Here is a 23,835-nt window from a genome sequence, read left to right as displayed (position 1 = left end):
ATACTGTTGAATAACTAGCAAATGTTTGCAGTGTTTCTGTAGCAGAGCGCTGATTCCCTGTAACAAGGGCATGGGATGCAAGTTAAAGGTGCAGAAAGCATCCTTTCATCTTTGCTGCCAAACTTTCAGGAATATATAAGTAGTACTTCAGTGGGGACAGCAGAGGAGGCTGGAAGCTAATCAGTGTAATTGGTAAATTACAGTAATTCTCCCTTGAACTTGGGAAGGGCTGAGTTTATAGGAAAATGGCAATAAAATCAAGCCAGTGCTCTGCTCATTTACCAGCTCCTATTGGCTTGAGCTGCATCTGAGGGTGTTTAGTGCACCAACAAAAGAGATCTCATGTCCAGCCAGGTTCCCAGGTGTAGAAGGGCAGTGATGCTGGCAGTCAGACTTTATCCTTAACCCTCTCAGTACTCATATTTAAACAGATGACACCAGCACAGCTCAGCCACAGGCTTGTCTTTTCCTCTTCTGCTCCCATTTTGTAGCAGGCAGCGATGCTGCTGCCATCCACCCTTCACACTCAAAACTTGGGTTGAACAGTTAAGTAGGAGGAAGAAGCTGGTCCTGGTAATGGCTAGCTAGCTGACAGGGACTTTTGGGCATGCTTAGAGTTGAAGGATATGTTCCTTTTGTTCAGATATGTTTTCCTCGGTCAGTTCATAGCCTTGTTTTTTGCAAGGTACCTATACATATGCAGGAAAGAAGGGGGGAGGGATGTGATACTGTACAGAGAGGAATTGGGCTGCGTGTTAGAGCCATCCCGGTGACACTTTGTTTTCGGCGTGTGGCCCAGCCACCGAAGCTGTATTTGTTTGATCTTGACATCTGCACTCTGCAGGAAACAGCGACAAACTGGCTGAAGCAAATAACACAAGTTAATGTTGTTGGAAGGAACTTGAGCGTGTGCTAGGCTTCGGGATGGCTCTGTTTCAGCAAGAGCACCACCTGCTTTGCTCTGAGCAGGGGCAGCAAGATTCACTTAGCTTTTTGTTATCTAAACAAACCAATGCCAAAATCTGCAGCAGTTCAGTATTTTATAACAAATCATGGTACAGGACAAAGGCCTCCCACTACTGTGTTAACACATTCTGAGCGTAGTAAACAAAATATGTCAAAAGTTTTTCCTATGTATCAGGGTTGAGATTTCGTCAGCCCTTAAAATATTACTGCGGTTGTAGCTATGTGTGGTGAACTGAGAAAATCCCCAAGACCCAACACAAAATAACTTGGATCTTGACTCCAAACCTAATTAGAGGTGTTCAAATGCATCCTGTGTAGTTGCAGAGCTGTATGTGCTTTTTATGCTTAGTAATTGTGCATGTTTCTGGGACTTAGTAATGGTTAGGATCAGCTGAGACAGACAACAGGCTTGTAGCCTGGTCAGCTGCTGATCCCCAGGAAATACCCCTGTAATTCTTTTTATGACAAGAGTGTCCTTTAATGTTCAGAGCCGGAAACAGCGAGTCCTCCAGCAACCTGTTTGATGCTGGCGTGCGGGTCGTGGCAGTGTCCTGTGCCTCAGTTTACCTATTTGCAAAGCAGGTGTGGGTGTCCTGCCTGGGCTGGACACAGCTGCGAGGATGGAGAGAGGAAATGACAGCAGAGCCTCTTCCGCAGCACGCGATGCACAAGTACAGGGTGCTGATGGAGGTCGTAACGGGATCACTCCTTGGGGGAAGCTTTCTCATGCTTAAAAGTGCGATGATCTCCTCATTTCTGGCTGCTGCTGGGAGCAGTTTGAAAGGTTAAAGCTTGAACTGCAAGCTTTTTTTCTGTGATGTTTACACTTACAAATGTTTTGAATGTGAAGTAACCGGGCTTTTCTCCTGTGGCCTTCGTGTCCTGTTGGACCCTGCTGTTGAATTCCTGCCTCAGTTCTTTTTTAAAAATAAAAGCGGTACAAAGAAGGCTGTAACTGCTGTTCGAGTGGCAGCACGGCTAAATGTGAGGCATCTTAGATTGAGACGAGCTCTAAACCAGCAGTAACCCAAACTGCTTCAGCCAAATCCAAGGTGGTTGCAAATACCAGTTGTGCTTCGCAAGAATGCTTAAGGGTTGTTTTGGTCTCCTTTCAAAAGCTTAGTATTTGTTTTGCCTGTTTTCCCTGTAGCTGCTGCAGATGGAAAAGCTGAGCTGCTTGGGGTTTTCAGAAATTGGATTTTTATTATTTGAGGGGGTGCAGGGTGGAGAATGTTATGAAGAACATTATAGCCTGAGTTTCATTGCTGTGTTTCTGTTTAAAGGGGATGGTCTTGCCCTGAATCTTTTGAGTTTCCTTCTGCAAAGCCTGAAGGAATATTTTTGTTTAAAGTAAAGAAAGGCAGAGGGTGTAAATTTCTGACATGGTGGCTTACATCCTCCTGTATCTCCCTGTTGGTGTGGGGAAGAGTGGGTGTTGCCTTGCAGTCACACAACATGGGAGTAGCAAGGCTGCAAAACCTAACTTCTAGTAACTCCTACTTCATGGTTTTACATGTTCCTTGTGACACCTCAGGTTCTAGCTCCAAAAAGAGGTGAAACCATCCCAACACCACATTTGTGTGCTTGGAGCCAGCCAGTGCCATAGGAATGGCAACATGACTTGTCTAAATGCTCAAAAGCAGGAGTGCATTTACAATGGTTAATTACTTGTATAAATGACTCTTAACTGAGCTAATCTAATACATTTATGGACAATTCCAGAGGCATTACCGTTCCACTTGTACAGGTTTACTTCAGATGCTCTATAACTCTATTTCAATTTGCAGTGTGAATTTAAATGTTCTGCCAGATTTTGCATATTGTCAACACTTATCTTTAAATCTGGACCAGCCCTGGAGGAAAAGTAATTACTGTGCATTGTGCAGTCCTTTTAAGGATCCAGGCAGTCTGTCTGCTCTTAATTTTTTCAGAGATCCTGATGTAATTTTCTAGCAGCCTGCTGAAAGTAGGTGTCTGTTTTATGCTTAAGAGCAGTGATTCCAATGCTAGGAATAAAATATAATTAGCACTATAAGCACTTACATACTTCCATACCTGTTGATTTAGATCAGTGTAATTTTTGTCTGGCAAAAGAAGTGAAAATTTTGTGAAGTGCTGGCTTCATGAGAGAAGTAGCTCTCCTGATTTCTTTTCACTGGTTTGAGGAGTAGAGCTATAAACCTGGTGAAGCGTAATGTTAATGCTGCATGATCAAGCAAGAAAGAACCACATTATTTTACTTGCTTTGATTGTCACAAACCTATCCTAATGCTTGCCTGTTGGTTGTTTGTACAGTTTTTAAGAAATATTACTACCATGGGCGCACAGGAGACAGTTACTTGGAAAAAGCACGAACTGATGCTATTCCAAGCCTCGGCATCAATACCACCTTCTTGATGAATTCATCAGTGAGCAGATCCATGTCCCTAGAGAATCAAACAGGCACGCATGATGTGCATTATGGACGTGAAACTGCCGTCCTTAGTCTCATGTTGATGTTGGGTACCCTTTGGCTTGGTCATACGCTCTATCAGTTTAAGAAAAGGTGAGTTACTTTAGTCTTAGAGCTCAGACTATTGATTATTTCATATTATCTATGAGGAATTGCTAATGATTTTGTGACCCAGGGAAATCAGGTGGAACTCTTCCATTAGCAGCTGTGGAAGCCAAAACCAGAGACGAGCTTGGCTGGCCACCTGGAAAATGTTAGAGCAGAACAAAATGTTCGGTCACTGGATGATGCCCTTCCGTATTTGGTTTGGCGTCGCAAGTGATTTTTTGGAAAGCTTTGGGTGAATCATGTATTTTGTGTTTGGAACTCTTGTAACTCATCAAATAAGCATTGAACCATTTTGGGGGGGCAAAATCCCAAATCCCTGATGGTGTAGGACAGCCTACTGGGAAGGTACCTTCAGTGTAGTCTTGGAAGTCAAATGGCCACCTCTAACATGGGTTTTAATTCCATTGCCTTTAAAGACTCTTGGAAATGCTTGAGTAAGCAATTAAACTGATGTGGAAATTAGATACCAATTGGTGCTGCAGGACTGCCTTGTATCTTAGTTTCTTGTTTCCTTCTGGGTTTTGCTCGTATATTCATCAACCATCAAAGGCGATAGATTCCAGAGGATTTAGGTTGAATTGAAGACTAATTCTTTGCTCCAAACATCTCTGTAGAATGGCAAGATTGGACTGAATTTCCATTTGTTAGTGTTAATGCTATCTGGATCGAGCAATTGTCCCTTCAGTGTGGTGTTGATAGAAGTCTTTTTGTCTTTAAATTGCAGCCCATATTTGCATGCGAGAGTCCGTGAAATTCTGTCCGACTGTGCCTTACCGATTTCAGTTCTGACTTTTTCTGTTGTGGGTTCCTATATCTTCAAGGAAATTGAAAGTAAGTTATATTTTTTATTCTCTGAAATACTGGGGGAAGCTTTTTAGGGTGTGTAAGAGGAATTAAATCCCGGGAAGGCTTTGCCATTTAAAAAAGGCAGATTTCCCATGTAATGTTACGAATCCTGTGTGCTGCTAACCCAGCAGCTCTGATTTCATCAATATCAATTTAATTCATTCAAAACAGGGCTGAGTAAAGTTTTTTTCTCCAGATAAATTACTTCAGCCTGTCTTTTCATCTCAATGTAATTTAAAGTGTGTATCTCTTACAATAAAGGGAATCAACAATTTCTGGCAAAGAACAAAGGACAGTAATTAGCAGGCAGGAACTGTTGTTGCCAGTTGTGCAGACGTAGAGTTGATGATCCCAGTCTGTCCTCTTTGTCTCCACTTTACGTTTTCCTAATTTAGGTGAAATGGTGCAGAGCATCTGGGCAGTTTTAAGTTACATGAGGAAATCTAAAAATGATACACCATTCATTGGCCAAAGAGATCAGCTTTTCCATATCAGGAAGTGATAGTGGGGACAGGAATTGCATTGTCCTGTGGTGACGTGAATGGGTGATGTGAGGAAATGTATGGAAACAAATAAGAAATGACTTTTCTGTGATGACCATTCCATCTAGTTGTGGCCATGTGTAATTTATCCCTACTGATGGATTACCCCTACTGGCAGAAAGTAGGGGCACAGCTTGTTGCATGTGGGAAAGTTTTTTAAAATTCTTGCTCAATTGATTAACTGAGCAGGAGGAATCTACAGTTAGAAATGAGGATTTCTGATCTAAAAATGCTTCACATCTTTGGAAAATAAGCCTCCCTTTTTTGTTTCAAACATAATGTTTCCCTAGAACTAGCCATAACCCATCAAGTAGGATGGTGGCCAAGCTTTGAGGAGGGAAGAAAAACTGAACTGAAGTAGCTAGATGGACCTTCTGGCTCCAACATGCCGGTGTGTCACAACCAGTTCTTTGTTGGTTCCCTGCAGTGTGGGTAAAAAAATAAAATGACTTGAGTCCTTGTAGATGGTTGGTCAAGAAAGTGCATCCTAACATCACTCCCCTCCTCTTTCCAGTGTCTAAATTTAACTACAACCCATCTGAGAGCTTGTTTGTGCTGGCCCCAGTCCAGTCCCTCTCCATTGGGTCGGTGATGAGTGCAATGGGGCTGGGGTTCCTCCTCTCAATGCTCTTCTTCATAGAGCAGAACATCGTGGCATCGCTCACAAATGCCCCGGAGAACAGGTAATGCTTTCGGCGTGCCTCTCCCATTACGGAGGTGCGTTCTCAAGCCTCTTCCTAGCACTGCTGTAGGTCAATGGGATCTCAGCTAACGAGCTGTTATTTGTTGTTGTAGCACTATGTTCTCCACCTTGCTGTTCAAGTAAACTCCTCTCCGTTCTGGTAGCTTTCCCAAAGATAGCCTGAATATTGGAAAAGATATTCAGGGAATGTTCTGACAGAACTTGTCATCACCGTCCCCAAAACCCAGTATTGGAGTGGTGAATCAAAAATTCAAAGCATCAGTGACCTTACCACTTCAGGCCATTTCTTCTTTGCTCTGTGAACATTATATAGATATTTAGTATGTTTTGAAATTTATGGATGTACCAACAGCTGTTTAGGGAGCATCTGACCCTCATGGAAATGTACGCTGCTCTTGCAGTAGAGGGAACTCCTTGAAAAGGAAGAGTGAGTGATCTGGACAAATGTCATAGTACCATACACTGCAGTTGAACATAGGAGAAGAAGTGTTTGAAGCTATTAAACTCTATTAGAGAATGTAGAAGCGAGGTAAAACATATCTATTGTGGTTTCATTTTTATCTGGTAGGTCTGATTTATGCTTAAACTTGAGTAGAGATGTTACATTATTAAAATATTCCCTTTGTTTTTTCTGCAAACTGCAATCAGATGGTATCAAGAGTGAATGTGTATGACTTCCTTTTCAGGGAAACTACCATGGATTTTTCTGCTAATGTAGTGTGTGGGAGGGTTTTCGCCTTGCACGGCACATTAGCATTCTCCATGTTACAGCTGGAGTGGCACTGAATTGGGGCAGGCAGAAAAGACAAGCTCAAATTTAGTTATGCTAATCTGATTTTCTTTGACCATTTCTTTTTCCTCATCTTGATTACATCCCCTTTTAGTTAGATATCCCCTTTTAGTTAGTGTTGCATAAATCTGTAATGTAAGTGGGTCATCTTTTTCCTAGAATGGGTTTTTCTGAAGTTTTGGTGTTTTCCTCTACAGTGTCTTTGAGGAGCGTAAAACAGTCTTTGTAGTTCTTGAGTGTTTTTCATAGCATTGTATATAAGGCAGAGTTTATGCTGATCAGGTATCAGGGCATGGGTTTGTAGAGGGAGAAAAAATAGAACTTGACAGCTTGTGTTTGTGGTACCATCACAGAATAAAAATTCCATCGCTTATCCCAGCCAAACAGAGAACAGGTTTTTGGTGTCTTACCAAATGTAGTGATTTCTTCCTGTAGAATAAACAGGGAAAATATGCTTGCCTGAAAGTACACTGATGTGCTTTGCCAAAGAATAATCAAAGCAATCGTATGGGATAGTCTAAGGGATAATGGGCTGTTTGGGCAGTGTGAAGATAACCCAGGATAAGGCACCTAGAGCTGTTGTGTGCATCTTGACCTAGACAGATGCTCAGTGGAGCCCATCCATTGCTCAAAGTGTACATATACCATGTAGTGCTGCAAGACTGAGACGAGTATTCCAAGGGGACTAAAATGATGCTGGTACTAGACATTTGGCCTTTGTACATAGAAAATCCTCTGAAAACAGCAGCCAGGACAATCAAATGATAGCCCTGGGGAAGCTGGGAGATGCCTTTTCTCTGAGAAATTTGCACATGGGCAGGGGCCATGCTTTCCAAGTGTATGCTGAAGCAGGAAGCGTGTACAACCCTACTGAATCCCACCCTTCCTGCCAGCACCTTCCAGCTTCAGAGGCAGTGTAGACATCCATCTGACCTAGTCACCCCGTGGCCTCAGTCTGTGGAGGGGAGCACTTTCAGTGAGACAAGTCTTTGTTCCAAAACTGATCCCCACCCAAGATTTCTGCTGCTCAAAGGTTGGCATCTGCTGCTGTTTTGAGACAAGGCATGACCCAACAAGGCATGAATCTTCTTGATGTGCTGGGTGGTTTGCTGGCTGCAGGTGCCTACTCTCCTAGAGTTCCAAGTCTGTTAGGTACTGAACTGAGCCTTACTGGGCTGCCTTAAGACACTTAAAAGGTGTTTGAGCTCATTCTTCCAGATTCTGGTGTCTGGAGATTGATTCAGCTGATCCTTTGTGTTGTGTAAGGGTGAGTTCAATTGCTGTCTGTGCCCTGGTTCAGCCTAGGGACAGAAACATGGCTATAGACCTTTAACTTGGGTATCAAAGTTTGAGACCTTTCCCCAGCCTTCATCTAAAATTACTAAAAGTATCTGAGAAATTCATACCAGATGAGTATGTTCATGAAGGGGACAAACCTTGCAAAAATTGTGAGGTTAAATGAGGTGCACATTCACTGTTAGCAGCTGCTCTCTTTGAAGTCCTTGCAAAGTGAATGATGTGGCTGACTCCTTGGTGGAGGCTGCAAATTTCACCCTCACCTAACAAAACTGGTGAACGCAAGGTAGCATCCCCAAGTTAGGAGCATGTCTACTTGGCTGACCACTGAGGAACAGCTGATGTCTAACACATTTCTCCTATTTTCTTATGCAGTAGTGATAATTGTGGGGGATTACTGTAGTGTACCAAGTATGTGTTCAGCTCCTGGGTCTGCTTGTGGGGAAGGAAGGAAGGAGATCAGGGTTAGAAGCAAGACAGGTGGGAAACTTCAGCATTGCTAGTTTGGCAGCCGGTGCCCAGGTTTCAAACCACTGCCCCTGAGGACTCTGCTAGCAGGTATACTTTATATCTTGAGTGGACTCAGTAATAAATGTAATGGCAAAATGCTGATGTAATTTTTGTGGGCTCTTACTTTAGTGGGTTGCCTTTCTGCTCCTTGTTTTTTCCAGAAGATGATTGCTTTGAGAGAAAGCTAGCAAGTTTCATTACCATTCATGTTCAAGTAATGCCTGCTGTAAAGCAGGAGGCATGTGAAATCACTCTGTGCATGGAAGTGCACTTCGATGTTTAGTGTTCCAGCTCAGATTCAGCCAGAGCAGCCCTGTTACTGTTAGCACCAGGTGTAACATGTCAACACAAACCCATTTCAGGTTGGTGAAGGGAACAGCCTACCACTGGGACCTCCTGCTCGTTGCACTGATCAACACGGGGCTGTCTGTCTTTGGTCTCCCATGGATCCACGCCGCCTTCCCTCACTCCCCGATGCATGTCCGTGCTCTGGCCTACGTAGAGGAGAGGGTTGAAAATGGACACATCTATGAGACGTAAGTGGGAACCACAGAATTATCTTGGATCACTTCACTTTGATTTGTGGTTTCCTTATCCTTTGGGTACAGCAAGATGCATGGCTGGGGAGCTAGCTCTTGTCTTGAGGGTCTTCCAAGATGAGGGTGGAAAGAAAAATGAACCAAATGAAGCCACTTCAGGCACCATGGCTTTGTACTCTGTTTCATTCCCCTTCACTAAAGCACTTGTTTTAGGAGAGCCGCAAATATGTGCTCCTATCAGTGGCTGGAAGTAGCCTGAAAAGGATTCAGCCTACTCTGGTGTAGATTGTCCTGTGAAAGAGTCAGCCAAGGCCTTTTTTGGCTTTATCCCTGCAGAAAGCTGAGGAGATGCTCTGGCCAGACTTTTCCAGATGTCTTCACCAGAAAAAATCCAGTCTGATTCATTGCATTAGACCTGTCTGGTGGTTATTACAAGGGGTGGGAAAAATGCAGTGTTATTTGAGAGCTCCCATAGAGTCTTCCACCATCTTTTGGAAAGGCTTATTAAATTCTATTGTTTTTTAAGCAAAAACAGCAATGAAACCATGCCTGGGTCATGCCTTTTTCTTTAAGGCAAGTTTTTTGTCTGAAGTTGTCAAATGCTTTCTTATCAGACACCTATTTAAAAAAAAAAAATGAAAATCCAACTTCTTATGAAACCACCTCCAAAACAGATTATCTGGTCTGCTTGATCTCAGTACATTACACTTGAGTGCTTTTACCTCAGAAGTGGTAATTTCTACTCACATGCCATTAGTTTTAATTATCTCATCTTGGTTTCCATTTTTGGAGTTACTGCTTACCAAAAGTGAGGCTAAGTGGTCATTTACTTCAAGAGATGGAGTGGGTCTGCCTTTTAATTTCCATTTTGCCTTTATGCTGTTCTTGGTGTCTTCTGGCCCAGCCCCACCTGGCATTGGCTGCCTTTCAGATTGCTGATTTCACATGCCACATCCGGAAACTGCTGAGTCCAGCTGCTCCCTGCCGTGCTTTTGCAGTCCTTTCATGGTATATCAGTTCCTGGGATCCCATTTCCATTAGTATTAGTTGCTTCCACGACTATACCTTTTGTCTTGAATCAATGCTAAGCCCTACCTCAGGGGAAAAAAAAAATATAAAATTTGAGTTGCTTAAAACAGCTCTGTAGGGTTTTAATCCATTCTGGTGCTCGTGGTGTCCATGTTCTGTTCTGTAATGCCTCTGCTCTACATTTCTGAGATGCAGAAATTATCCTTGGAAACCTATGAGCCAAGCTTCCCTTTTGTCTTTTATTGCTGATTTTTAATACCTGGTGTTTTTTTCTTTTGCCACCCACTGTCTTTATTCTTCACTCTGGCTTTTCCCTGACAAAGCCCAGTTACCTGTCTGAATTAAGGACTACCTGCTGTCTTTGTCCCATGCTTTGTCACCCAGTTTCCCCAAAAGACCATGGGAGAACCCTCTCTGGTCATGCTAATGTGAATATGGCTCCAGCGATTACCCTAAAAAGGGCTGAGGGATGAACTAGTCTGAGTGCTCTTGCTCTGCTGGAGGCAAATTGGTACATAAATGAGTGCAATGAACTGGATATAGGGAGTGAAGACAGGAACAAGAGTTTCCTAATCATCTGAACTGCCTTTGAGACCAAAGCTACTGCTTCTCTAAAAAGCAATGAGCTATGAACAGGAGGATCTGTGCAACGTTGTCGTGTTTTTCGTAGTCAGCTCTGCTGGAAAAGCAAATGTACTGAAGTTCAATTAGAAATCAGGAGTTCTTTGTGCTGGCTCCCCTAGCAGGTTCCTCTCCTCACGGGAATCAAAGCTGTCAGTGAGGACGATGATATAAACAAGAATAAAGATTTATCAAAATGAAAGCAAACTTTTCTTGTCCACTGTAGAGTAACCACTTGAGCCTGTGAGCTGATCTGGCAATCTGCAAATAGGCTCTCATCCGGCACATGGAGGAGACTGGGAATGGTTAATCCCATGCTAGCAATATTAAAGGATTCTAGGGAAGTGAGCTTGGATTATGCTCTTTAATCTCCATTAATGACTTCATTTCCATTGCAGTGCAGGCTTTCTGGAACTCTTTCCTCAAGAGCCAAACCAGATTCTGAACGCACAGGAGCTGCAGGGTTGCTTCTGTTACTTTAACATGATTGTGTAGATGTCCTTATGCTGGAAATAAGAGAGGTGCCAAAGTTAGCAAAAGACCAGCTTGAGGCTCTGAAGTTGAGCTTTAAAGATTTCAAATTTCATAAATTATGAGCAACTTAATCTTCTGATAAGGAGTTCCAGACTACTTTAGCAAGAGGTGACAGGAGTAGTTGCAGAACTTGTATGTGATCAAACACTCCAGTGCTGATTGCTCCATCCCCAAGAGAAGACGGAGGTTCATGACCTTCAAAAATCCATTACCAAAGGGCTGCTACTCTGGGCTGTTCTGTTCCTGTCCTTTCAGGCTTGCATCTGATTGCCATGTCATGGTTTTGGACTTAACATTGATCCCGAGCACTTCAGTTTCCATTGCTTCACTCGCAAGGAACCCAGCAAACGTATGAGTGCTCTGTTTGCAGGTCACAAGCATCCCCAGAAGTGGGGTTAATTTTTTTCTGAAATAATTCCTCTGTAGTTTGCCCGAAGACAAAGTCAGGGGAACTCTTGCTGTACCTGGATGGGCTAAATCAGTTAGTGCATCCCTTCCGTTCTGTTTTATGGTGGCACTTGAGAGGCTCATAGTGGTTCTGATAGTGCTAAAGTGGTCTGCCTGCTCCTTATTGTGTTATCAGATTAGTCTGAATTAGCCCATGCAGTTGCACTTAAACCTTGCTTTGCTCTCTCATCTTGAGACTTCTGTTCTGTGGCAAAACAGACCTGGAGGCTGTGAAAATGATGCCAAATTATATCCACCTAGCTGATGTCCCAGTTCTTCCAAAGCTGGTGAGAGCAGTTTGCAGATAACAGAAGAAAGAAGTGCTCTGCAGTCCTCTGGCTTCTCTAGGCATGGGCAAGGATGTCTAGACATAGGAGACTTGTAAGAACATCTGAACAAGTGTGTTTGGAAGGAGGAAACCTGTGGTTTCTGCTGTATAAATATAGCTGGGGAGGAGGAAGAGGGGTTACTTAGAGGTTAATACCTTCTGTGTCTTCTGTGCATCTTTTGACAATCCTGGATAACGTGTACAATCTGCCCCATTACTCACTAAGGAATTCAAGCGTTGTCCTCGTGACTTTGCTCTGTTTACAATATCTGTTATTCCTTAGGTCTCATGTTAATTCTCCTATGTTATCCAAATGCTAAGAGCAAACCCTAGGCTGTTATTTCCCTCTGTCTCTAAATACAGGTGTGGAAGACTCCTCCTTCCATCCCCTCACAACTTCATTGCATTCTTAAATATATAAACAGTTTGACCTGACCTTACTTAAATGGAAGACTCAAACTTAATATTGAAAGAATTCACTGTGAAGCAATCTTCTTTAGGACAGAAGGGATTATGAAGTGCCAGCAGTACATATGTAAAAAAGGGAAATGTGTTTTCATAGATCTTGAGGCTGGCTCTTACGTTAATCCTCAGAGTACTTTGTGTAGGGGGTTAATTCAGAAGGAGGTCTTGCATGCAGGGAATGAGGCCAGTAGATGACACCAAAACAGCCTGTGACAAGAATTTCACCTGATAATAGGGGATTTACTCACTAGTTTATCCACTGAATTGGTGGATTTATCTTCTCAAAAAAAATTACTTTAAGAATCTCCCTTTTCTCTATTTAAGCCCTCTTGAGAGATGAGAACTTTATTTCCTCCTATTGTTTCTAGTAATTTTTTTCAAATTAAACTGAAATGCTCATAGGTTTACTTGGAGTGCAAACAAAACAACCTTCCCTCACTCCTAAGGCCCTGAAAGTTGCTGCATGCTTTCCTGTCAGTCTTTTATTCCCATAGAAAAAATCAATCTGTGCTCTGTCAACTCCAGAAAATTTGCATTAATTAATTACATGTTTTGCATGGTAATAGGCAATTTGCAGCACAACTGCTATAATTCACAGCAGAATTAAACTTCTAGCTCCCTGCATAGTGCTCTCAATATTCCCCTCCATATAAACAAGGAGATCCTCATGTACATCAAAAGTGCTGACTCTCAGGCAGAGTGCAGACCCACTTTTTCTTTCTTACAGGAGGTTCGTTAGTTCCTGTAGAAGTCAATGAGTTTTCTTTTTGGATGGAAGCCAATTGCATATCCATTGGGTAAATCAAGGGAAGGATTAGTGCCCAGAAAGAGGATTCTTGCCTGTTTTCTCACAATGTGCTAAACAGAATTAGCTTAGAGGGCAATTTAGTTCAGGATAGGATCTGTTGGAGCTTTGGAGAAGGGGAATTTGGCGTTTTTCCAGGTGCTCTGTTTGAGTTGTGGATTAAGTGCCTGGCCCGGATCCAGCAGAGCTCTGCCTTCTCAGTGTCAGCACAGGGCCAGAAGCGCTGATCTCAGTGCGCTGGAGATGAGTTTCCCTTTCCCGAGTGGCACGTGTCCTGTGGTTAAGCTGAGCTGTGAGCCCAAGTAATAAGCTTATGTGGGTATCGGGGTATTATCCTTCTCCCCTAATTCCTGTTTTCATGCTTCTAGGATTGTGAGTGTGAAGGAGACCCGGCTGACAAGTCTAGTGGCCAACTTCTTGGTTGGCCTTTCGCTCCTGCTCCTCCCTTTTCCTCTCCAATGGATCCCGAAACCAGTCCTCTACGGCCTCTTCCTCTACATCGCGTTGACTTCCATTGATGGGAACCAGCTCTTTGAGAGGGTGGCTCTCCTGCTCAAAGAACAGGTACACAAAGTGGTACACCAGCCCTATGGGGAGGAGAAATCATATTTACAATCCTGGGACCAAGCACTGTCAGGAGCTAACATGGCATGGGAAGCTGATGGTGTTGGGAATGGGGTTACCTCCAAAGCTAAGGAGGCTGGCTTCCATCTTCAGCCTGCACCTTGCATATTCATTTCATCTTTCTCTGCAAAAAGGGAGTGAAAATTGATGGATCTGGCTGCCACTGAGATGTGAGCAAGAGGAATCTTTTGCATTGAAGCAGATAAACAAGCAAGAGAATAACACAGTGTCAAACAACAAAAGCGGCAAGGTTTTTGTTGAGTAGAAAAAGGTGGTAGCTAAATTGTTCCTAGAATTGTGCTGCATCTCATGTGTCTCTCAAATTCTGCATAATTTTTCTGCATTTTTCCCTGCTGTAAAGGCATTTAAGCTTTCCAGTTCAGAGCACTGTCCCAGGTAATCCTGCTCTTCTTAATCTGCTCCAGAATTGCACTGGAGCACCTTTCTTCAGGAGGCAAAAATGAGTGCACGGATGCAGCTGGGAGAGCTGCTACCTGGGAAGACACCCCCTAAACTCTCTGTATAGAGCACAAACAACACTACATTCAAATGTTACCTTCAAAATAAAGCTGCATGAATTATTGCCCACTGTATGCATGGTGTTTAAGTCTTAACCTCCTGTGGTGTCTGTCACCTACAGAGTATGTTCAGCTTAAAAAAAAAAAAAGATACATAATGATGACTCTTGATTTCTACAACAAAGCTTCAGGAAAGGTCATTTTTGCCTCATTTTACACTTTTGTTTTGACCTGTGTGAAGCACCACGAGGTAGGTTTTTAGACTCGAAATGAAATGACTTGCATTATTGAAATGCTTCTGATGTGGGATGAAAACAAATCTGGGAGATCTGCTTTCAAGCCATCTGTATTACAAGTGCAAAGAAGGCACCCGTTTGCAGTGTAGGCGGTACCTGGAGCAATAATGAATTTCCAGCTCACCTTATGTAACAAGGGTCAAGGGCTTAATAAGCCCAACATTTGGCTCTGTACTTCTGCTAATCTTTCTTGATCTGATATTGCATCTCAGGTTAAAACTGTGAAATCTGGGTAAAGATTACGATTGTCATGTTGATTTTTGAGTGGAGATTGAATAGTTACCGATGTACGTGGAATATTACTTCTGGTTTTAATACAAATTATGTGTGGAATTTTCCTAGCTTCAGTTTGGAAAATTAAAAAATATTCTCAAATATGGATCTCCCCCCTCTTCTGGAAACCTTTTAATGAGTCATGGCATAATCTGAAATCCATTGAGTCTGTATCAGTGCCAGCAGACAGTCGCTCATATTCTTCATTGATGTATAGACAGTGAGTCAAAGCTTGTGCTCAGACATGAGCAAGTAACTGTCAGAGGAAACCACGAGTGATATTTAGCCTATTAATGTCACTTTTCCTCTTTCTCAAAAATGAATAGTTGATATCAGTTGAGAAAATCATTACAGTCTGAGTACAGCTTCTTCCAGCACCTCCACAATCTCATCTCCTGCTGTTCCCCTACTAGGGTTCAGCTGGAAAATGGGATCACCAGGGCAAGCGTAGTCTGGTCAGGAGAAAAGTTATAAAATGATGAGGAGCTGGATTTCAGGTGGAGAAACCATCCAGCAGTACCAACACTTGAACGTATCTGTTTACCATCACCCTCTGCACACCCCCACAGGCACTTCACATGTTGCTGCAAAGCCCTGATAATCCTACTCAGGGGAATCTCATTACTGTACTTATCGAGATATTTTTCTTGCACTCCAGATGCTCCCCAAGGCAATCTTAGTTGTGTGGCGTGTTTTCTCCTCCAGGTTTCTAGTGCCCAGTCATCTGCATGTTGTTGCCAATGCTGTAGTTCATTATGTGCTTTAACCCTACAAACCCAGTGTTCAGCTGTTGAATGTATTAAGGACTGTTGGTGCAGTGTATGTAAACTGACCTCCTTAAAAGCTTGTGCTGTGTGCTATATTATTGAGTCCAGGTTGCTTTGTGTCTAAGATGCTATTCTTCTATTTGCAGACTGCTTATCCTCCGACACATTACATCCGCAGAGTGCCCCAGAGGAAGATCCACTATTTCACAGGCTTGCAGGTCCTGCAGCTCCTTATTCTCTGTGGTTTTGGCATGTCACCATTGCCCTACATGAAGATGATCTTCCCACTCATCATGATAGGAATGATCCCAATCAGGTATGAAACTTTTCTAAGCAAAGTTTGGCTGTATTTTTCTGTCTCCCATGCACTTTGCTTTCTGCCTTGGACTGCTGGAAATCTGAATGGTCTAGAAGGACATCCAGTACTCTCCACATCCAGTACTCTCCTGAGCAGCCAGACCTTGGAAGTTGATAATGGTGATCACTTCTCCACCTGGAAGAGGAGGAATAGTCCAGAATGACTTGAGGAGGAATAGCACAGAGCCTGTGATTTTACCTGGCTGTTGTGCAGAGGGAGGTGGGCTGACAGGTACATATCTAGCTGGTGAAGAGGCAAATGGCTCTCCTTTTGTAGTGCCTGTGAGATGTCTTCCTGAGAAGCTGTGGTCTGAGCCTTTCATCTATTGCTATTGGTAATGTTCCTTCTTTCTTTGTAGTCTGAGTTCCTAAGACCTGTGCTCAGAGAGGACAGAGCTGGGAACTTTCCCTTGCACAATATGAATGCAAAGAGGAATCCATATCATTTATTTAGTGCTGTGATGCTGTGCAGGTTATCTATAAGATCACTGCTGAATGCCATTGTAAATAATCAGGGCAAATACACCAGGTATAATCTTAAAATGTGTCTAATGTAAAACTGGGAGGACCGCACACTATCTTGCAATTTTGAGAATTACTGAGGAGTTGAACTCGTTCCCTAATGGTCATTAAACAGTGACTGCCCATCATTCTTCAGTCAAATCATTCATGCTGTCTTCTCCATTATTTGGATGTAATTAGAAGCCCTAATAAGATCTTGGGGAGAACAGATGTGTTTCCAGTCCACTTGATTATTTTTAGACCTGTGTGGCATCCAGTGCTATCTGATTGTCTTTGAGCTTGCAGTGTTGGAGGTTTTCCATTTGATCTGAAAGTTCAGGGTTACCAATGTGATAATCTGCAAAGGCAGCTGCTGTGGCATTTTCCTTGGGTGGGGAAGATGGATCCAGTTTTTCTAAAACAAAAGCAAATGTCAGAGCTCCCCTGGCTTTTGACAGGCTCCTGTCGGAGCTATTTGGGCGTGGTTTTATAAATGGACAAAATTGTAGAGAACACTGAAATGATTGTTCTTACGGTAGGAGTGTCTCACCCACCCTTCACATAGGTGGTACTTTAGATGCCTAGTTAAATGGCGGGCAGATACTTTATGATGCTGGATGATTGAGCCTTGTGGGAATTACAAGTCTGCATTGAGCAGCTCAGTATAGCAAATAAAACCTGAGATGCTTTTTGCCAAATGTTCAGGTAACTGATTGTAATGTTACTGTGGAGAGCGCTGTGTCAAAGAACTGGATTTTGTGATGACAGATAATTTAGTCATGCAAATGTATCTTTTTTCAGTAAATACGATACTGTCATCCTATCTTATCTCTGTTGCTGACTTGTTTCTCTTTCCAGAGCAGCTTTTCCTAATAGCCTTTTTAATTAGCCCTGCTGCTAAGGGGAACATGGTACTGCTACCTGGTACAATACAGAAATTTGTCCTCTGCTTCCCTTTTCTGAATTCTGCTGCCTTCATGGGCAGCATGAAGCTGGAGTCTGGGCTCCAGCTGAGAAGGCAGCACCATGATGCATAGCTCTGTAGCTAATGATGACTTTTTCATGAAGATTTGGCGCTCTAAATAGATGAGGCAGAGTAGGAAAAGTGAAATCTTTTTAAAGTGGAGGGAGGAGGAGGTGATAGGAGAATAGCCAGGGGTCAAAGTAAAGAAACAAACCCAGATGAATGAGTTATGGCTCAGTGTCCCATCCAGAAAACCAGCCATATTTGTCTGCCTCAAGGACATTTCTATGTCCTACTGCATTAAACACATGACTTGCATCATCATCAGCTAGGGGACCAACCTTTTTCCAGTGGGATAGTCACTAAAATCTCTTACCTTTCATACTGGCTTACTGCAGTGGAACAGCCAGTTGGGAGAAAATGATTTTTGTTTGGTATCCCAAATTTCTGGGTTTGATTCAAAGCTTTGGGGTTGACTAGTTTTTGGCTACACTCTAATCCCTGCTCTGGGGCATACTTAAGGTTTCTCAAGAATCTTTTTTTTTTCCCAAGTTCTCTGTAATGTTTATCTGTGCTTCCACAGCTCTCAAGCATTTCATTTCATGGCAGGCTGATCTAAGCAGATACTGGTATTTCTCAGTAGTAAGTGCTCTTTGGGATCTCTGTCTAGCTATTGAAAATGCCCTCCCAGCTCTTAAATGGGCTTTCTAGCACTTTGTGTCCTATTTTAACAGCTGAAGAATAGCTTCCTTGTTAAGTAAGAGGTGTCAAACTACAACTATGCAGTAGGATTTAACAAGAGCAACTTCATACTATACTGTTACAGTGGCTTTCCTTTCTCACCCAAATACATTAATTCATGAGGATGTTCATGCAAACAAACCACTACAAAAACAAAGGAACCAGTACGTCCATGACCCAGTGGAAAACAGACACCAGGTAGGGATGGAGCTGGAGGAGTGAATGTCACAGCCCTGCTCAGCCTCTCGCCTTGGTCTCAAGTCTTGCTGATATATTTAGTGCTTTTCAAAAGACTTCTGAGTTGCCAGGAAAGCTGCATTGTGAGAAGAGCTGGAAGGAGTGACCTGGGGTACTTGCAGGACTGGGGAAGTGCAAGACAAATAAGCTTTGTACCCTGGTCTTTGAGCCAGCCCTATAAATTTTCAGGGGTTTCTCCTGTGAGCTCTCAATGAATGGCGTTTGCACTGTTGTAATGGATTTAAGGCTGCATCAGGTGGGGTTTTATGTTGGGAAACTGTAGGAAGAGTGCTGAAGAAAGTGTAAATCAAATATAAATGGTGATTCTTGGCAAGTAAGCATCTGCTAGCAAACTGGGGAAGCAGGAAGCTACTGCCTGCCACCCCAGCACAAACCAAGAGCACAGCTGTGGGAAAATCAAACAGACTTGGGACAGACAAAATGTTACACAGTGGTAAAAAAAAAAAGACTAATTCTCTCTCTATTGTTCAATCTTAGGTATAACCTGCTCCCTAGAATCATCGAAGCCAAGTACTTGGATGCTATGGATGCAGAGCATTAAATGGGGTCTGCCACACACGGAGCAGTGAGGATGGCTCTTTCAGAGTTGGAAGGATGGGGCGGCTTTGCCGAGGCATAGAACAATCTATCTGCAGTTCTTTCTTTCACCACTTTCTTTCTGCTCTAATATGGTATTGGTAATGCACATATCAAAGACCAATTGAGCATTGAAGTGTCAGACCAAAACAGCCTTGGACTTGAGAGGCTAACGCTCTTTGGAGCTGTGAGGCAAGCAAGCTCTATGGAAATGCTACTTTCCGCATCCCAAAACTGGAATCCCCAAAGATCAGCATGCCCATACAGTTGGAGTATGCATTCAGAGCTGTCATGTGTTCCCTTGTCTGAGGGGTGGGGGAAGAAATCCCTTTTTTATGTACCACATCCCTTTTTTCCAACACACTCTAAGGACAACAACTGACCTTTCTCTTACAGAATGACAGTCCTGTTCTGGCCTTTGAATAATATTTCCCATGAATCCAGTATTCCCGAATTAGTATTCCAGGTAGGATGGCCTCATGGTAAACCACTGTCAGGAGAGATGTCTGGCTGTCTCTTCAGACTGACTAGCAGAAGGGTTAGAAGCAGATTTAATTTGTACTGATACAGTCCACAGCTTTGGATGAATATTTCATTCCTACAGATGAGCTGGAAATGTTCAGAGGTTCCGCTCGCACGGTGATATTGGTGAAACTGCATCTGGGTCTAAGCTACTTGGGAATTATTTTGGTTCTTTCTACCACTGCCACTCGGTAATCAAATACAGACGTGTAGTTTTGCACAACTGCAATGTTCTTGCTTGCACCCGGAGTCAAATGCTGAAACTTGTCAAAGGGCAGTTGTGTTAATGATTGCATATACATATGTACAGTAGTGCCTATGTGTACATATATACATATGGATTTGTGTATATATTTTGCATAGATATACAAATAGGCTCGATTCTTTCAAAATATCGAGTGTTTTGTGCAATCAGTGTTACCCGTGATGTCTTGACCATATACTTGTTCTCTGCTTCAGTGCTGCTTTTTCTTGTTGGAGATATGGTCACTTATTTTTTTCCTTCTAAAGCTGCTCATTTACTGTTTTTGTTCATGTGTTGCTTTATTCAAGCTGTTCCTTTGCTTTCTTCTTCCCATGGCTTGAGACCTTCATTCTGTCTTGATGCTCTGATGTGTGAATTTTGCATTTAATTTTAATGTACAGCATGCAATGAAAATTTTCCTCTTTTGCCTAATCAATATTTGTTGGTCATTTCATTATTTCTGTTCTGTAGCTAATCTCCATTTTTCCCCCACTCCTAGTCATTATATTTCTGGATGGATTTAACTTCTGTCTTTTACAGTTCAGTTTATTTAATTTTGCTTGTACTATGGTCAGTTTTCTTATTTGAAGTACTGTGAAACAAGCTGCCCTTTAGTTCAGTGCTCGCCCATTGCTGCAAGTTACAGATCACAGGTAAAGTGTTAAGGAAAATGTGGAGCTCTGAAGATAATGAACTTTCAAAACAGCAAAAATGAGGGAAGGGGAACATAAAATGAAATATGCATATACTGCAGATTAGCACAGAGAAGTTTCTTACCAATTGCTTGCTCAGTCAATGGTGCAGGGTTTTTATCAGCGTGTTCCCTACAGATTGGATGTTTCTCTGTGTGAGGAAGGCCAGCTTTGTGATGAGGGAGAAAGGCTTTGGGGAAAACGTTTGTATGCTGAAACAGTCAGACTCAAGCCTCTGAAGATTTGGTGTATTTGCACTAAACATCAGATGGTATTGCATCATAATGTAGTTGCCTACAGTTTTAAAACATGTTTGAAAAAGTTTTCACTTTCTTATGGAAACTCTTCATCCTTGTATTAATACTTAATGGAAGAGAGCAGAAAACGTTCCTGAGAATGTGTCCTTGTGAGCATGGCCAGTAAGTCCTACAGCTGTCCCAGGGGAAAGCCCCCAGCTTTTTTAGAAAGCAAAGCAGCAGCACGAACAACCTTCAGGTCACACCAGCCAATTGTTGTGGGAATGCTGAGAAGGCTCAGAGTCGGGGTGACCGCCCTGGTACACCAAAGCAGGTAAACACATTTGGTTTTCAGTTGGTCTTGAAGGCAGCAGGGGCAACTCATGCCATGTCTGGCCATAGTATGACAGCAGGTGCAAATCTGTGCCTGGTTTCTGACTGCCTTGGTCAATATTTTCTAGCTTTGAGTCATTCTATGGTGAGATCACGGATGGCTCTTACCAAGGTCTGCATGTAGAAACAGGACAGGCAGGCAGCAAACAGGATTTTGGGGCAGCGTGAAGGCGGAGGTGGTAAAAGCATGTCTGATCTCCAGTCAACGGAAAAAGAGCAGGTGACAGCAAACAACAGTTCAGTGCATGTTGTAAGACAGCGATTGTACAGGCCTGATGGTGCTTAAATAATGTGCTTCTCCCATGGATGTCAGATTGACCAAAACTACAATGAGAAGTGTCATCTTATGGTTAAGCTATTAAATGCAGGTGTCCAAAGGGTGCGTTTGTGGTGTCTCAGCTCTTGGCTGGGAAAAGTCACCCTTTGGGGTGGCTTGAACCATGTTGTGGATGCTGTAGCTGGAGGAAAGAGGATGTGCCTGATGGAGAGTAGCTCTGGTCCTCTTTGAGGAAGAGTGGAGGCCCTGGGTAAAATTCCCTCCAGAACAGAGCACGTTGAGATGAACTGCACGTGGGTCTTGTCAGAGAAAGAAATAGTTGTCAGAAATAGTTCTCAGATGTGCCCTCCATCCCCCCAACTCACGAGGACCAAAAAATATCTCCTATTTAAAGCCACTTGAAAACATCAGTTTCAGATAGTGTCAAATGTTGTTAAATGAGATCATTCAAAACCTAGGTAACTGGGGGGTGTTTAGATAGCAATCACAATTCTTGGGGTGGGTGTTTTTGTTCATTGCTGTTGCTTTACCAGTATGACTTCGGTGTTTGTATTTTTCTTAGCGTCAATAGAATCTGTTTTCCAGAGTTTTTTCTTTCTACGGAAGTCACGGGCCAAAGAACCAAATGATGGGAGAGCGGCACGACTCCCGAAGTGAAGCTGTGCTGGCTTAAACTGCTTGCATGTTTTGGACCCGTGCCTAGATGTAGGGGTAGGAGGGGTTGTGAGATTCAAGGCCTCTTGGCTGTTAAGGGGTCGCGATGATCCCACGGAGGATTTTTTCATACCTTTTCTCTTGTTTGCTTCTGGTTTTGCTGACAAAAGTGCAGGCGCTTCCAGGAGGTAGGCTAACTAGGGAAGGAGAGGTGGTTCAGAGTTGATCGAGCACTTTAATACTTCTGTGAAGGTTAAGACAATTAGAATGTACAAAGTTTTATTATAAGCTCTTTATATACGCACAATGCTATGTATAACTGTTGCCAAAGAAATGGGTTCGAAGGATGTCGATAGCTTTTTGACAGTCCACGATGTTCACCTGGAGCCACGAGGTGGTGGAGCACTTCTGAAATGGGTGGGTTTGGGAAGCTACCTTTTGACAGTTGCCAAAACGATCAGAAACGGGGAATAGAATAAATTTCTACTCTCAAACCTGTAGGTTTTGATCCTTGCACTGAATGTAGGAGCTAGAAATTAGCTTGACAATTAAAATTGGATTTATACCTGAATAGTTTTTTTGGTCTGAGACTTATTTTGTTGCCTTCAAAGATGTTGACACACTAATGTATGGAAATAGATGTTTCTTCATGTAAATTAAGGGAAGTTGGTGAAACCTGGACTGCTGAACAGGTGATATAGTGCTTTCTGGATTGCTTAGAAAGCAGATCTGACAACTTCACTAGCAACAGCCTCCCAGATTCTCTGGCATCAACATTTGGAGCTATTAATAAATGTCAAACTCGAGTTGGATGATGTGTGTCAGTGCATCACTGCAAAAGGATATAGGGCTGGGGTAAAATCCAACTGGTTTGCTTCAGAGCTGCTGTCCGGTGAAATGTTTCAAGAGGAATCCAGCGACTGTGGGACGTGGCATACACTTTCTGATGACCTGCATGAAGCAGGATGCCCTGAAAAATAATTGGTAGATGGTCACATACCTGTATGCTGTAGATCAAACAATTCATCCTGAAAGGTTCCCCCTGTTCCCAGCTGTACCAAAAGACTGAAACTTTGTAAAATTTTGCATATTGTATTTCTCTGCTTTAGAAGATGCTGCTGGACTGTTCTCTGGGCGCTTTTTGGAGGAAAAACAAAAGGAAACATGAAGTTGGTTGAAGCTGGATATACCTGGAGAACACTTGGGGGGGTTGTGGGGTTCTCAGAAACATAAACATGAAAGGGACCTGAAATGTGCCATGTCACAATGTTCCTGTTTTCCAGCCTGTGTCCCACTAAGCATGCATCTTTTACCCTATCTGTTGGCACACGTTCATGTTATTCCCTGATCAAGCTTTTTTCTTGTTCACTGTTCTGTATCTGTTCTTTGTGCTTCTACCTGCCTCGAAGGTTAACAGGCAAAACTGGGATTAGCTGAAACTCATCGCTTGCGTCTGTTCCCCCAAAACTTCAGTGCAAGCCCCTTCCTCTGTAATTTCTTGACTTAACTCTCATCCTCCCCAGCCCTTCTCTGAAGGTTGTCTCTGGTGTCCCCACTGTGAAAATGCTGCCAAAATGCTGAGTGGGTATTTTTATCTGGAGAGCTCGAGCCTGTGTCTGAGCAGCAGCGTGGCAGCAGCCGCTCTCTTGGGGCTCGCTTTGCCATAATAGGCAATTACGAAGGATTCATAATTGTCCTACAGTTGCACTGTCTTCTGCATCTCGTTAGATGATTACTTTATGGCACAGTGTTCCAGTTGGGCTGTCCTCTTTTCATCTGTCAGGCTTCCAAAACAACTTAAATAGACATTATGGGATGGGCTTGCCCCATTTTCTATCTGTGCTGAGGCCTGTGGATGTTAGAAGAGAATAGTCTTCTCTAATTGTTTTCATATCTAATTAAGGCATTTAAGGACCAAACCCTGTCCATTACACTGGTGGCTCCAGATCTGGTCACAAAGA

General features: G+C 42.9%; 1 protein-coding gene across 6 annotated transcripts in view; it reads left to right on the top strand.

The window, feature by feature from the left end:
- SLC4A11 (solute carrier family 4 member 11) overlaps positions 1-22,686 on the top strand; it is a 144,419-nt gene extending 121,733 nt beyond the window's left edge. For all 6 annotated transcript variants that reach the window (XM_083833302.1, XM_083833303.1, XM_083833300.1 and 3 more), the window contains 7 exons: positions 3,262-3,511; positions 4,251-4,357; positions 5,429-5,597; positions 8,576-8,749; positions 13,350-13,545; positions 15,606-15,775; positions 18,758-22,686. In XM_083833302.1, the coding sequence (XP_083689428.1) occupies positions 3,262-3,511; positions 4,251-4,357; positions 5,429-5,597; positions 8,576-8,749; positions 13,350-13,545; positions 15,606-15,775; positions 18,758-18,821 (1,130 nt within the window). In that variant the 3' untranslated portion in view covers positions 18,822-22,686. The remainder of the gene's footprint in view (positions 1-3,261; positions 3,512-4,250; positions 4,358-5,428; positions 5,598-8,575; positions 8,750-13,349; positions 13,546-15,605; positions 15,776-18,757) is intronic.
- Positions 22,687-23,835: the final 1,149 nt, after the last annotated feature.

The sequence above is a fragment of the Anser anser genome (genome assembly GCF_964211835.1).
Source record: "Anser anser genome assembly, chromosome: 4".
Classification (NCBI taxonomy): Eukaryota; Metazoa; Chordata; class Aves; order Anseriformes; family Anatidae; genus Anser; species Anser anser.
Note: the sequence above shows the minus strand (reverse complement) of the source record. Positions and strands in the feature narration are given on the sequence as shown.